The sequence below is a fragment of the Lithobates pipiens genome, unplaced genomic scaffold (genome assembly GCF_037356315.1).
Source record: "Lithobates pipiens isolate NorthernLeopardFrog02 unplaced genomic scaffold, aLitPip1_a1.2 Scaffold_37, whole genome shotgun sequence".
Classification (NCBI taxonomy): domain Eukaryota; kingdom Metazoa; phylum Chordata; class Amphibia; order Anura; family Ranidae; genus Lithobates; species Lithobates pipiens.
This window is the reverse complement of record NW_027507825.1, coordinates 20,661,218-20,676,620: the sequence shown is the minus strand read 5'-3', so window position 1 is coordinate 20,676,620 and position 15,403 is coordinate 20,661,218. Positions and strand designations below refer to the sequence as shown.

General features: G+C 43.1%; 1 protein-coding gene across 3 annotated transcripts in view; it reads left to right on the top strand.

The window, feature by feature from the left end:
• Nucleotides 1–15,403, top strand: part of INF2 (inverted formin 2) — a 188,674-nt gene that overhangs the window by 168,230 nt on the left and 5,041 nt on the right. Inside the window, exons 20-22 of one of the 3 annotated variants that reach the window (XM_077466807.1) lie at nt 873–1,037; nt 3,018–4,142; nt 9,717–9,770. The exons of 1 other annotated variant lie outside the window; for it this stretch is intronic. In XM_077466807.1, coding sequence (XP_077322933.1) covers nt 873–1,037; nt 3,018–4,142; nt 9,717–9,769 — 1,343 coding nt within the window. In that variant the 3' untranslated portion in view covers nt 9,770. The remainder of the gene's footprint in view (nt 1–872; nt 1,038–3,017; nt 4,143–9,716; nt 9,771–15,403) is intronic. One more of the 3 variants, XM_077466808.1, reaches the window with a different exon arrangement.

The window sequence follows — 15,403 nt, the reverse complement described above, 5'->3', positions numbered from 1 at the left end:
CCGATTTACTGCTGCCTTGAAGGGGACAGGGATGGGGCGGGACGAGCGCCGTCGAATTAAATCGATTAGATTAGATCTCTCGATCGCCTCTCGGGTGCTGCCGCCGCCATCTTGGGTATGGGAATCAAGAAGTGGAGCCTTGCGGCTTCACTTCCCGGTTCCCTACTGCGCATGCGCGAATCGCGCTGCGCAATAAGGATGGTCCCCGCTGTCCCTGGGATCCCTGTGGTTCCCAGCGGACAGCGGGGGACTGGCAGGAAGTGGCATAAATATCCGCAGATTCTGTGGATATTTATGCCGGAAGTGGGTGCAAATACCTGTACTGTACAGGTATCTGCACCCCCCTCCCCCCTGAAAGGTGCCAATTGTGGCGCCGGAGGGGGGGAGGGTTCCGATGAGCGGAAGTTCCACTTTAGGGTGGAGCCCCGCTTTAATACAAAGTTCTGTGATAGACAGAACACTGGTCCATTGCCGGCCCAGGAGAAGGGACTTCCTATTGGAGAGGCCACTGTATGTAATCTGATGGGTCTCACCCCACCCCCTCCCCGTTCCCTCCTAGGCAGTCCAAACTGCAGTATCGGCATATAACATGCACACACTATTTGCGTCCGATTTTCAGTGTGAAAAGGTGAGTGTTATACGCCAATAAATACAGTAATTCAAAATCAAATGGAAAGGGTTAGTACCCCTTAAACTGAACATGGTAAATATACAATATGTATACCAGGCCATCATTTAAAAAAAAATAGGTAAAAATAGTGGGTCTTCCCTACCTTCACAGAATAATTGTTACCCGGTATATTGGTGCATTGTGATATAAAAATGTGGGTTATTGTATTTATCTATTTTTAATTTTTTTTTGCACTGTCTAGTTCGAAAAGGTGCTGTTAAGTTGGAAGAAGGCTGTATTATCGACGCCTTGCTGGCAGATATCAAAAAAGGTTTCCAGCTACGCAAGACTGCAAAAAACAAAACGGAAGATGGGGCCCTCAAACCTTCTACAAATGAATTGGGCACAAAACGTCCTACAGAATTAGGTATGAGATCTGCCGTCTCGCCCAGGAGATCACACCTCCCAAACCTTACGCTAAACAGAGACTAGTGGCTTTCTTGCAGACATTTCTGGACTAGGTGTCTCTCTGAGCTTGTTTGCATGCTGACGCTTTTACAATCTTCTTTGGGGAAAAAAAAAAATTGCCTGCTTGCTTGCATAGTTTGTAGGCTCTGCGTGTGCATTGTTTACATATATTCTTTTTGTTTCTTGCTTATGTTTGAGATACAGGGATCAATTGTATGCCCATAAAAAAATTGCAGTAGTGACACATTGACAAAAGCAGTAGGAGGTCAATTTTGTTGCTTACCCCTGTGATTAGAGTAGCAACAGGCTAACTTTTTTGCACACTTTCCTACAATGCATTTGCTTTGATTAATCACGCTTGATTGATGCAAATGTATTGTGAGAAAAATTTACGGAAGATATACGACTTTTTCTTTTTAATAACTTTAGTGGTACCCAAAATTTTAGGGTGCTCTGTCTATATACAGTACTGTAGGTTAGTGGCGTAACCTTGAGGACCTGTTTGGATGCTAGCTTCGTTGATAAAACGTATGCAAGTATGTTGGTTTTTGCTTTCACGGAGAAGGAAAATGTAACACAAAAAAGCACATAAATGGACAAGTTAGCATCAAATTAATAATAATAATAGTCTCATTTGAAGGGTAGCCCACCTAAAGGAACGTTCTCCAATTTCGAATGAGTAGACGGGATTTTATCCTCCCATAATACTTCAAATTTTGCCTTTGACCCTAGCTGGAAAAAAATGTATCCATTACCCCTTGCATAGCTATAGCAGGTCAATTAACTAACCTACTCTTGTGACTGGCCCAAATGAAGTCTCTATATATTCTATCCAGTAGAAGGTCAGTGTAAATACTGTATCATATGCCCGTTCAGTGGATACACAAAATAAATGAATAGAGAACTTGCAGGTCGTTGATCCACTTGGCTCTTCTTGAAATTCAAGTGCCATCTTCTATGGTAGTACAAGGAATAAGATTTAATTCTTTGCTTAGATTTCAGAGAGCAGTGAAGATCTGGCAAAGAATCGGACGCAGCACCAATTAACCCAAAACATGGGTATTTATTATGGGGTTAAAAGCCCTCCGGTCTACTGCACATTCTGTACAAGCTTCCCTCTTGAGGGTGTGATATGCGACCATTTAGCCTATTGCAAAGAACAGACTTTGGGACTGACATTCCGGGGGGGGGGGGGGCATTTTTGTTAATGAGACCCATTATGTGTCATATAAAAGAGGGACATTGGGTTTCTGTATGCAAGAAGCAGTCTAGAATATTCAGTTCCTAGAGCCGGTCATCTATGTTGTGCTTTAGTGATGTCACGCATTCCTTGTCCCAATAATAGCTGAATATTTGGACAAAACACAAGATTGCAACTTCCATTTTTGTGAGAAGTATAAATTACAATTTTTCATATACACCAGAATATGCTATCTTTAGTAACAGGAAATTTTTTAGTTTTTTTTTTTTCCATATTGTACAGAAATAAAACGGGTAAACAGATGGTACAAGAGTTGGAATAAAATGTATTATTTTGTTAAAAAAAAAAAATAAATAATGGTAGTAATGGTTAGAATAGTCCTATTTATTTTGTAAATAAGAATACATTTCAGATTAGGATGTGCAATATGAGTTTCTCTGTTTCATTTACCAAAAAGAAGAATTTATCTCATTTGCATGCTAAAAAATAAAAAAGATTTTGCTATGTTGTCTGTTCTTGATATGATATAAATATCTTGTCTGGTTCTCTGCATGCCAGGAAATAAACTAACTTGCTTGATTTTTTTTATTTTATTTTTTTGCTTCTAAAATGCTTTCCCTAACTTTATTGCATGCCCAGTGGCAAGTATAACAAATTGCTTGGTGTCGCATGTTTATGTGCGCTACTTACTAGTGTTATATGAATCCACTAAAACTGTCTGGTCTTGTTTTTACGAAGGCAAACCTGTGCAATTGTTGAATGGGGATGCAAAAGAGACCACTAATGACGGTCCTTCCACAACAGTTGATGAAATTGTCTCTAAATCTTCTCTGCCAACTGAGGACAAAAATAATGTGGGTCATATTGAACCAAAAGACCATGTCAAGGTAGAAGAAGAGCCTTTATGTCCTACAAACCAAGTCGCTAAATGTTGCTTGGAGAACACTGATGATATACGGAGTGTTATCTTGGGTCCAACCACACATCTCATTAATGAGGCCAATCTGGAAAAAAGTCTTCCAGGCAGTATGCAGGTTCAGTCTTGTGAAGGAGTTATCTCAAAGAATACAAGTACTATTGGATGCCAAGAAGATACAACACTGAATTCTCAAAAACCTACACGAACCAATGTTCTATCTCATGTAGGTGCTTGTGCATCTGAGACGAGTCACCAATACCAGTCAGATGAAGTGGACTCCAAAATCACAGATGTTCTGAATAATAACAACATCCAGAGTGCAGAAAAAGACATTTGTAATAAAGGAATTGTGCATGATCAAATACATTCTTCAGTTAGTGCTTCTATTGGATGGCCAACTTCAGTGGTTGATGGCCTTTCCAACAATAATTTAGCAGATGTGCCTTCTGAGGAAAATATATCAGTGGCTGATGGTGTTTTGCCAACTCAGGACCCAGAACCAAGTTCTTTGAAGGAAGAGGACAGTGGGAATGTGTTTCTTATTTCAGGGTTAGCTGAGGAGGTTAGCGTGGCTGAAGTGTGCTCCATAAATAAGAAGGGTAAGAGTGTAGAGGTTTCCCCACCAGCTCAAGATAAAGATACTGCCAACATGCTCACATCATCACTTAATGGGAACACGGATGTCTCTTCTAATGAGAAGACTTCTGATGTTCCCTCACCAGATCAGACAAATGGGACACAGGTTTATAACAACGGTCCTCCCGATGCGTCCACAAATGAGTCGCTAGACGTTGTCTCACAAACTAAAGAAAACCTATTAACTGATGACTCTGTAAACAAATCTTCAGAATCGGCCGCTCCTGTCCAAACTTCTGATGATTGCAAGGTCAGAAAAGGCTCTTCCAAGAACAAAAAGAAAAAGAGGAACTCCAAAAGTGGTGAAGGTAATTGCCTATATACATATCTCTAGAATGTATATTACTTTATTATCGTACAGCAGTAAGTTTTTTTTAAATGAGCATTTAAAATTACGTTGTAGTTAGTAAATTAGCAGAAGTGGTGTTAGGTGTAGTGCTTTTTGAGGGGAGGCTTTCAAGAGCTACAAATGCCCTACATATCCCCTAAATAGAATCCTTAATCACAATGAATACTTTCATTTAGAGTACTGCTATGCAGATCCAGTAAAGTTCTTTGGGCTCAGCTGCTGTTTTCAGTGGAACTATTATCTATACTTACAAGTAAAAACAGGACCACAAAAGTGGGGATCATGCCACAAGAGCTAAAATGTTGTATTGACACTTTAAGCTATATGCACATGTTCCAAACACATTCCCTTATGCCAGGAGTGTCCAACCAGTGGCCCGGGGACCACATGTGGGCCGCGGAGCCCTCTGATGTGGCCCGCAACCTCTTGGTCTGGGATGGCTGGTTGGCAAGCCTGGATCACGATCCGTCATCCTAGAGCCTCACTGTGAATGAAGCCGGCGATGGAGAAAGCAATCGGCTGTGGAGCAGAGCATAAGCCAATGCTTCCTGTATAGCGCTAGCTCCTGTCACAGGCAGAGTGATACCAAATATGGCCATATCTGTTCTGCAGTGGGTACTGGGCTGCTTTCAAACTGATCCGCAGGTGCACCACCTACTTCGAATGCCCACAGAGTAGAGTGGGTTGAATCTGGGTCTGCTCTCTATATGCAGAGTGGACACAGACCTGTCATCCGCCCGCTCCACACATTGTGGCCCACGACTGGTTACCAAGTCACTTAAGTGGCCCTCACTCTTCGAAAGGTTGGGCATCCCTGCCTTATGCAATCACATATACTACTTTCAGTGAGGAGGGGGGAAGTGCAATTTTCAATAAACCATACCAACAAATTTTAGAGCTGCACAAGATTTGATGGGTTTGAATTTATAGTGTTAAATGATATATTTAAGCTGTAACATTTCAAGCTGTAACATTTTACAAATGTACCGGCCCCTGTACCCCCCACCCCCCTCCCTATCAACCGTTTTGGCAGGGAGTGGGGGGATCTTATTCCCCACGCTAGCTGCCGCAATCTAAATAAAGTGCGGCTGTGCGGGGCTCTGCCCGCGTCATTCATTTACAGTGTAAATGGACAACTGCCGACAGCCTATGCAGCCTCGATGAACTACCATAGCCCTTTTAAGCACTGTGGTAGTTTTTCATTGATTCTTCCTATCAGTGGGAAACTGCCTGCCCGTATGATGTACGGGACAGACAGCTTAGACTGAAAGTCTGCGGCAGACATGCATGGCATCAGCGATCTGCTGATCGCTGGTGCAATGCTTTTCAATGCTTTATCCCAATAAACCATAAATTGGTGGATTACAAAGTATCTGCATCAACGTGAATGTATACTTCCCATATACCCCCAGAAAAGAAATGGGGGGGGGGGGGGAAGAGAGATGGGAAGAGCAGATCTCCAAAACAAATCTCCATAAAACTACATGTAAAACTACAGTAAAACAGTAAAAGCAATACAACATAAAAGATACTAAGCATTTGCATGGGTATCGGTACTCGTGTAATTGCTCCAGTACTAGAAACTGATACTTTCAAGCTCGGTTCTTTCAGCTGTCAGCGTTGACAGCTGAAATGTAAAGAAAAGAATGCTGGCAATTATCAGTTAAGGAGCCGCCGCGTCCCTAACTAACGACATTTCAGCTGTCAGCGGGATTCCCCTCCCCACTTCCTCCTCCCCATCCCGCCAGCTGTCGCTTCTTCTTATTGTCTCCTCCTTCCCTCCACCAGCTGATGCCTCTGCAAACTAAATGAGGGGTCCAAGGGTAGAGAGGGCAGGGACTCCAAAATTCTGTGCACCAATGAGCTAATCCCCCCCCCCCCCCGCTGTGCAACTATTTAAAAAAAAAAAACTTCTATGGGTCCCCTGTGTTCAGTGGGTGCCAGGGGACAGAATACGGACTATTTAATCACTTTAGGGTTTAGACGGATGAATCCACAGAAACGCTCCATGCAACTGTGGGCCGGCCATTTTTATAGCAATACACTGGGCCCGGTCTGGAGCGTTGCTACGGATGAATCGGCCTAAACCCGAAAGTGATTAAATAGTCCGCTTTCTGTCTCCCGACACCCACTGAACACAAGGGACCTGGAGAATTTTTTTCTTTCTTTTTTTTAAACAGACGGTCATGTGATTGCAATCTCGGCTCTGAAATCAGGTACAGGCGGTCCCCTAGTTACAAACTACTCCTACTTACAAACTGGGAGACAACAGGAAGTGAGAGGAAATCTACCCCTAGGAAGGGAAATTCACTCTGTAAGACCCCTTTCACACTGGGGCGCTTTGCAGGTGCTATAGCGCTAAAAATGGCACCTGCAAAGCACCCTGAAACAGCCACTGCTGTGTCTCCAGTGTGAAAGCCCGATGGCTTTCACACTGGAGCGGTGCACTTGCAGGACATTAAAAAAAAACTCCCTGCAAGCAGCATCTTTGGAGCGGTGAAGGAGCGTTGTATACCGCCGCCAACTGCAGAGGCACTTTGCAGTTGGTTTTAACCCTTTTCAGCCGTTAGTGGGGGTTAAAACCGCCCCGCTAACCGGCCGAATAGCGCCGCTAAAACGATGGTAAAGTGGCATTAAAAATAGCGACGTTTTACCGCCGGCATCCACATCACCCCAATGTGAAGGCAGCCTGAGGGTTATTATGGGGAAAAAAGGTACCTCCACTTATGCTTTATCCCCAATGTTTCCACAACAACCCAAAATTTTCAAAATCCAATTGTCATTGGGACAGAAAGTGAGATGAAATCTTGTGAACAGACAGCAAAACGAACGTCACAGGGGTGATGATAGCCCTTCCCTATGCTATCCAAAAAGCTTAAAAATCTTTTTTTTTTTGGCTGGAGCTACACTTAAAAAATGTACCTGTTCCGACTTACAGACAGATTCAACTTAAAGTGGTTGTAAACCCATGGGGGGGAGCAACCTGCAAGGCAAAAGCATACTAGCTCATTATGAATAACTTACCTGAGAACGAAGCCCCCGAAGCGGTCCTCCGTTTTCATGTCTTCATGTCTGCTGCTGCCATGGATCCCGGAGTGACTTCCGGGTCTCGCTGCTCCGGCGTTGTGATTCACTGGAGCAGCGATGACGTCACTCCCGCGCATGCGCACGGGAGCCGATACTCGCGGCATATTGCCGCGATCTGCGGCCTGCCCAGTGCGCCTGCGCGCCGCTGTCTACGGCGCATGCGCTGTATACAGCGGTGGCTGTCTTTTTGGAAATATCTCCTAAACCGTATAGGTTTAGGAGATATTTCTCGGACCTACAGGTAAGCCTTAATCTAGGCTTACCTGTAGGTCAAAGTGGTTTGTAAGGGTATACAACCACTTTAAGAACAAACCTACAGACCCTAGCTTGTTTGTAACCTGGGGACCGCCTGCATTTGCAGTGTTTATTTTTATGAACCATACACAGAGGGGGGACACTACAATAGGAGGCAGTGCTGATAGTGTATACAGGTTAGAGTGTCTGTAATTCCTTCTAATGGAAAGCCTGTCTGCAGTCTGCCAGGATGTTGTAAAATGTCGCCAGTGATCGGAAGCAGGGCTGCAATTACCATCAGTCACAGAAAAGGAGGCAGGTTTTCCCTTTCCCTGTCCCGGTCAGAGGTGCTCATTATTTCAAAAAGGAGATTTTCCAACATGTTTGGAAATCCACATGTGTACAGGTCTAGCTCTGGCCACAGAGCAGAAAATATGATCAAGAAGTAAAAGCGTCTAATATTTATTTAGACAATAGTTCATTAGATCTAGTTGATTATTTTTAATTTGTTGCTCCAGTAAAAGTCACAGGATTATTCAACGCATTTTATGGGCATCGCATATGCAGAAACATTTGACAGTAGATAATATAAGATGAAAATACTGTACCTATGAGATGCATTTTTAATTCATGCTTCAAGAAAGCTACCAGCCTAATACTGCATGTATAAGATCTATAGTAGAAAATTCTAAAAAAGAAAGGAAAATTTATAATAATTTATGAATAATAAAAGTATAGTATAACTGTATTAAATATGACCAGATTAACATATTTATATCTAGAAATTAAAAAATGGTGATTTCATCTTATACTTTCTTGAGGGGCTCTATGGTTGGGGGTCTCCAAACTTTTAAACAAAGAGCCAGTTTACTGTCCTTCAGGCTTTAGAGGGCTAGACTATGGCCAGTGGGGGTAGAAAATGTCCTGGCGTCAGTGGAAGTAAACAGTGCCCCATTGTTGGTTTTAATGGGAGGAATCATGACCCATTGTATCAGTGAGAGGAATATTGCCTTCATCATTATACAGCATGATTGGTGTCAGTTGGGGGAATGGTGCTCCATGATTGGTGTCAGTTGGGGGAATGGTGCTCCATGATTGGTGTCAGTTGGGGGAATGGTGCTCCATGATTGGTGTCAGTTGGGGGAATGGTGCTCAATGATTGGTGTCGGTTGGGGGAATGGTGCTCCATCGTTGGTGTTGGTTAGGGGAATGGTGCTCCATCGTTGGTGTCGGTTGGGGGGATGGTGCTCTGTCGTTGGTGTCGGTTGGGGGGATGGTGCTCCATCGTTGGTGTCGGTTGGGGGAATGGAGCTCCATCGTTGGTGTCGGTTGGGGGAATGGAGCTCCATCGTTGGTGTCGGTTGGGGGAATGGAGCTCCATCGTTGGTGTCGGTTGGGGGAATGGAGCTCCATCGTTGGTGTCGGTTGGGGGAATGGAGCTCCATCGTTGGTGTCGGTTGGGGGAATGGAGCTCCATCGTTGGTGTCGGTTGGGGGAATGGAGCTCCATCGTTGGTGTCGGTTGGGGGAATGGTGCTCCATCGTTGGTGTCAATGGATGAAATGCTGCCCCAAGGGTCGGATATAGACGAGCAAAAGTCCACATCCGGCCCAGGACCCGCAGTTTGGAGATCACTCTCTCTCTATGGGCACCATTCCTCAATTTAATGAACACCTCCCATCCATATAGCACAGAGGTAAATATTAGACTTTAAATGTGCCAGGCAATGGACACACACGCACACGCACACACACACTACAGTGCAAACATTTTAGACAGGTGTGAAAAAATCTTGTAAATTTTAAGAATGCTTTCAGAAATAGAAGTGTCCATGTTTCTTTAGGGAAAGGCTTCCTTTAAGCCGACTAGAGTGAGGCTGAAGATGAGTAGAGATGCCTTCCCACCGCAGACAGTAGTGAGGGCATGACGGGGTATCAATACCTGTCCTATGCTGAAATCAGTGAATCAATTTAAAATTGTTAATTTGTTACAAAGTTCCATTATAAATCTAATATTATGCGTTTAATGTTTTCTATATAATATATTTTCACCAGTGGCCTCTAAAAATCCTGGTCTATCATAGATGTGTTTTTGTATTTGCTATATAAATTGTAGAGTGTAAGCACAGGCTATGATGCCAATGTGGTTCTCCTAAAAGCCATAAGTGATGATTGTATCAAAAGCAACATTGCATTTTCTCTCTCAATGAACAGAGCTGGGAGTTGGTTCTGGCACTCATAAAACAAAGAGTTGTGTGGTACAATAAGGTATGTAATCCAAGGATTTATGTTGACTAACGTCACCTATGTCCAGATAAACCCTCGTTCCCTACCTGGAGTTTAAATCAAAATTATACAAACTAATTGTTTTCTTGTTTCCAGCAACTTCTACTTTTTGTGTCGCTTTTTAATGTCAACTAAAATTATTGTTTATAATCTTTTTTTTTTTCTCTTTCTTTTAATCTAATCGTGAATAATCACATGGTGTCACTCTCATTGGCGTGGTCAAGTCGCTTCTCATGGGCAGTGGGTGTGGCCTTACTGGAGAAAAGGAGGTGTGGCCTAGCCTACACTTTATTATGTCCCCTTTTGGGCAACTTTTACTGCACTTTACACGTGTGACTGGGTGATGGAATATGCTGTGAGGGCTGCCATATTTAAAATAAGCCTAGATTACTTATTTCATGTTGGGGCCTCTTTTCTGGTTGCAGGCTTTAGCTGCTTCATTTGTATATCGATTTGTTGCTTATATGGGTCATAAGTTAAATAAATTGATTAACTGCTTTGATAAATATAGGTGAAATGGGTGGTGGTTGTGTTTGTGTTTTTTACTAATATACCTACCTTTAAATAATTTGAACTCCAGGGAGCTATAAAAAAAATACCAAAAAACTAAATTAAATTGTATATTTAGCAAAAAACAAAAAAAATTAGCTTTTTTTTTTTACTGCGACTAGTACAGGAATTAGGCCTGGTACTAATTCAACAGTATAACAGCACAGAAAGAGATAGGAAAAATCGGGATGTTCGTTCTTGTCATCCTAAACCTCTTCTTCGTGCCCGCCCTGGTGTCCCGCTAAGCAGTTCTGACCACCCAGGGGGAGAGGGACAGAGAGGATCGGCAATTAAGTGACCGCAGTTACCAATCTTTAGGCCTGACGAGAGCTTCCTTCGATTACTCACTTTGTGCTGGGAGTGCGCAATAAAAATTCTGTCCGCACATAAACATCAGCTGCCCATTGATGCATATGTGTGGCATGTGGGCATGAAAGCACACCCTTCTGCCACCAAACTGATGTGATGGGCTTTTGTTAGGGGTTAAGTTGTTTGAAAGACCCTAAAATTTCATCCAGACTTGTTACTTGAATGGAATCCCAGACACGCATTAAAGGGGCTGTAAACCGCTTTGTTTTTTCACCTTAATGCATTCTATCCATTAAGGTGAAAAAACACCTGGCAGTGACCCCAGCCCCCCCCCCCCCCCCTTGTTTTACTTACCTGAGCCCTGGAACTTGATCCGGGGACATGCTCTCTCTCTGCTCAGGGTTCTTGGCTCTTGATTTGATAGCAGCGCAGCCATTGGCTCCCACTGCTGTCAATCCAAATCCAATGACGCCGGGACCAAGTCATACATTCGGCGACTCTACGAATGCTGGACTCGGCAGCGTGCCCCACAAGGTTACCCCCTCGGGAGAACGCTTCTCCTAGGGAGTTATCTGATGTGGGGAGGAGCCATGAGAGCTGCCGGGGGGGGGCAAGAAGAGGATGTTCGGGGCCACGCTGTGCAAAACGAGCTGCACAGTGGATGAAGAGATAAGTATATGTTTATTTTAACCACATACCCACTGGGCACTTAAACCCCTTTCCTGACCAGACCAATTTTCAGTTTTCGGTGCTCTCACACTTTGATGTTTACTCAGCCATACAACACTGTTGTCGGAAAATGTTTATATCCAGCTCTCAAACTTTGTTGGTCGGACATTCCGACGGAAAAAGTCAGATGAAGCCCACATATGGTCGGATTATCCGACAACACGGTCCGATCGGACATTTTCCGTCAGAATGTCCGACCGTGTGTACAAGGGCTAACTCCTACACCTTACACTGCCCCATATCTGAGCAGCTATAGATATGTACTTGTTTCTACAATAGCCTGCCCATAAGTAGAGAAAACCCTCTCGGCTCACGCCAGTGGCTAGTTCCACCTCTATATGTTTCTTCTATAATCAACAAATCCAAATTAAATTATATTTTTCCTTAGTCTTTCCTAAATGTTATGTATTTGTGTTTAAAGTTATTAGGTGACTTTTGTCTTTTTTTGTATATGTTATGTTTGATGTTTGTGGTCTTTAACATATCCAATCTCATTATTTTTCTAGCTATGCGGTAAGTATCATAAAAGCATTGATTACTGATAGACATTGATATACAAAAGCAGGGGTCAGACTATCAGAATATAGACCAGTCATTCCTCCAATGCTGGTTATTTGCAAATGGACATAGAGAGGATACAAGCAGTTTGAGAGTACTACTAAGGCCCAATGAATAGCATAGTCCTGTTCCTATTATATGCATAATAGATTTATTTTCATATGCTTGTTTTGTAGATTTAAAGCTTTTAAAAGAGAAGTTTGGGGAAAACAAACATACATATATATATATATATATATATATACACTCCCATGCTGCAGCATCGGTGTGATGCTGCAGCTGTTCCCCCACGGGCTCTAAGCCCCAGAATTGAGCACTCAAATGGCTGCTCATCGTTCAATTCTTGGCCTTCCCATAGCAGAGAGTGGTGACTTACAGTCATTGCTCTCTGCTCTGCCCCTCCAGTGCTCACTGGAGAGCCGGGAAGGAGAGGTGAGGGAGCTGCTAGCTCAGACTCTCAGCCGCTCTCTGAGCCAGCTGCTGATCAGGCATCTGGGTGGATCCCAACAATCTGGTCGGGTTCCTTCCAGAGCCCGAATGGCTCTGTTGCATCAGCCAACCGTGGGCTTTAGCCTGCTGTTGTCTGATTCTGGGTCACAAGAGAGCACAAGTTCATTCCTGTGACCCAAAAGAGAAGTATGGTCAAAAAAGCTTTATTATTGTTTATCTGTATACCTATTAAATATTTCATATGAATATTTTGTGTTTACCACTCAGTCAAAAGAATCCTATAAATTTTAATAGAATTTGACTACATAGCCAGTGTCATATGATCTCCTAATATTTAGCACTTATCAGAACATACACAGCTGAATAATTCAGAGGAAGGATATACAGCGCTTTGAAAAAGTATTCATACCCCTTGAAATTCTCCACATTTTGTCATGTTACAACCAAAAACAGTATTACCAGTGGCATTTTATTTAATAGACCAACACAAAGTGGCACATCATTGTAAAGTGGAAAGAAAATGATAAATGGTATTCAAAATGTTTTACAAATATGTGAAAAGTGTGGGGTGTATTTGTATTCAGCCCCCCTGAGTCAAAACTTTGTAGAACCATCTTTTACTGCAATTACAGCTGCAAGTCTTTTTGGGGATGTCTCTACCAGCTTTGCACATCTAGAGAGTGGCACTTTTGCCCATTCATAATTTTCAAAATAGCTCAAGCTCTGTCAGATTGGATGGAAATCATCTGTAAACAGCAATTTCCAAGTCCATTCTAACGCACGAATATGCTTTGATCTAACCCATTTCATTGTAGCTCTGGCTGTATGTTTAGGATCGTTGTCCTTCTGGAAGGTGAACTCAAGTCTTTTGCAGACTCTAACAGATTTTCTTCTACAATTGCCCTGTATTTGGCTCCATCCATCTTCCCATCAACTCTGACCAGTTTCCCTGTCCCTGCTGAAGAAAAGCATCCCCACAACATTATGCTGCCACTACCATGTTTCCCGGTGGGGATGGTGTGTTCAAGAGGAAGTAAACTCTCCCACTCTGATGCTTCTTTTCATTTAGTCCATTATAAGAAGTCATTATCAGACTATAGCCGCTGTAATCCAGCCCAAATCGCATATTACTTACTGTTTAAATAAACTTTAAAAAAACTTGTTTCCAGGGGTTAGGCAGCACCATCTTAAGTATTGTTTTCTGAGTACACAGTGGAGTGTATTTCCGCCCTTACATTGAGCACTTCCTGTACTGTTAACCAACCCTCCTTCTCAATCCAACGTTTTTATGTCAACCCTGCTTCCCTGTTCATAGCTTACTTGTTTATTTCATAGTATTTACTTGTGCCTATGTCTAATGTTTCCCTTTGTCAGACTTCTCAGCTTCAACTGATAAAACTGCAGTAATGGCCACGTTTAGACTGTATGTGAGGTCACATGGTGGTTAGGAGGAAGCTCTGAGTGATTAGCAGAGTTCAGTGTTGTGCCGTAGGAAGTCCTGATAACAGATAGATAAGACATTGTGCCTTAAATCAGGGGAGATCTGGGCATGCTCAGTGACTTCATTCTACAGAACAAGGATTACAACAATACTAAGCAAGTAAGGAGAGATCTACAAGCAGTAATCATTAGGGTTTTTTATGCTGATTTACATGGGACAAAGTTGTGGGGGAGGGTTTACAACCACTTTCAGGGTGATGTGCAGTGTTTGTTTTCCACCACACACAGCGTTTTTTGCTTTTAGGCCAAAAAGTTGAATTTTGGTCTCATCTGACCAGAGCCCCTTCTTCCAAATGTTTGCTGTGTCCCCCACATGGCTTCCCGCAAACAAAACTTCTTATGGCTTTCTTTCAACAATGTCTTTCTTTTTGTCACTCTTCCATAAAGGCCAGATTTGTGGAGAGCACGACTAATAGTTGTCTTGTGGACAGATTCTCCCAGCTGAGCTGTGGATCTCTGCAGGTCCTCCAGAATCACCATGGGCCTCTTGGCTGCTTCTCCGATGAATGCTCTCCTTGCCTGGCCTGTCGGTTTAGGTGGACGGCCATGTCTTGGTAGATTTTCAGTTGTGCCATACTCTCTTCATTTCTTTACCATACATCACAGGACACAGTGCCAGTTATTATATTATACTACTTGGGTTATACGCCACCTATAGGTGAATTGACACTGGTAGATCAATCCAACAGGAGTCCTCCCCTATATAACCCCTCCAACACATGAAGTACATCAGTTTTTTTGCCAGGTCTGTAAGGTGGTGGTTACTGATGTGATTCATGTGCTCTTGGAGCATACTTGGAGGTCTGGACGGTTCTATTAAGAATCATGGACTTCAATCTGATCCATTTGAAAAGGCTGTCAGCCAAAATGAATGGTACCTGAGCCTCATTGGAAGGAGAGAAGATTCCTCAAGGTTTGTCTGTAATGCAGCCTTACGGTGCTGGAGCTTGCGTAATGGAACTCTGTGCAGTGTTTGTTCTGACCAAGGTGCTATACAGGTCCAGGGGAGTGGACCCTGAATTAAGGGGGACCCAATCTCTGAAGGTCTTTTATAACAAAGATTGCCGTGATGGGTGAAGATTTGACTCCTGTTTTATGTTCAGAGTCCTGCAACAGGAATGGCAAGTCTGCATCTTTGCAGTTTCCCTTTTTTTGAAAAAAAAAAAATGGGACAGATCTGACTGTCTGTTCTTTCTGTGGCCACTGGGAGCAGTGTGCTGTTTAATCATGCTATGTACTTCTTAGTCATGTGAGCTTCTGTTCTTCTCCAGCCACTAGAGGGCACAGGCTTACTCAATTTGGCCTATATTTTATAGTGGAAGGGCAGCCATGATGCCATGTGGCAACAGGTTCAGCAGGGCCTCTGGAGACATAGCAGCAGCCCACGGATACTAACAAAGTGTGAGTACTTGCTGTGGGAGAACTGTGTGACAGACAAGTCATGATTATATGCTGCATATTTACTGCTTATCTGGGGGGACTGTACAACTGTAAGTTGATACACCCCTGGATGGTTAGTA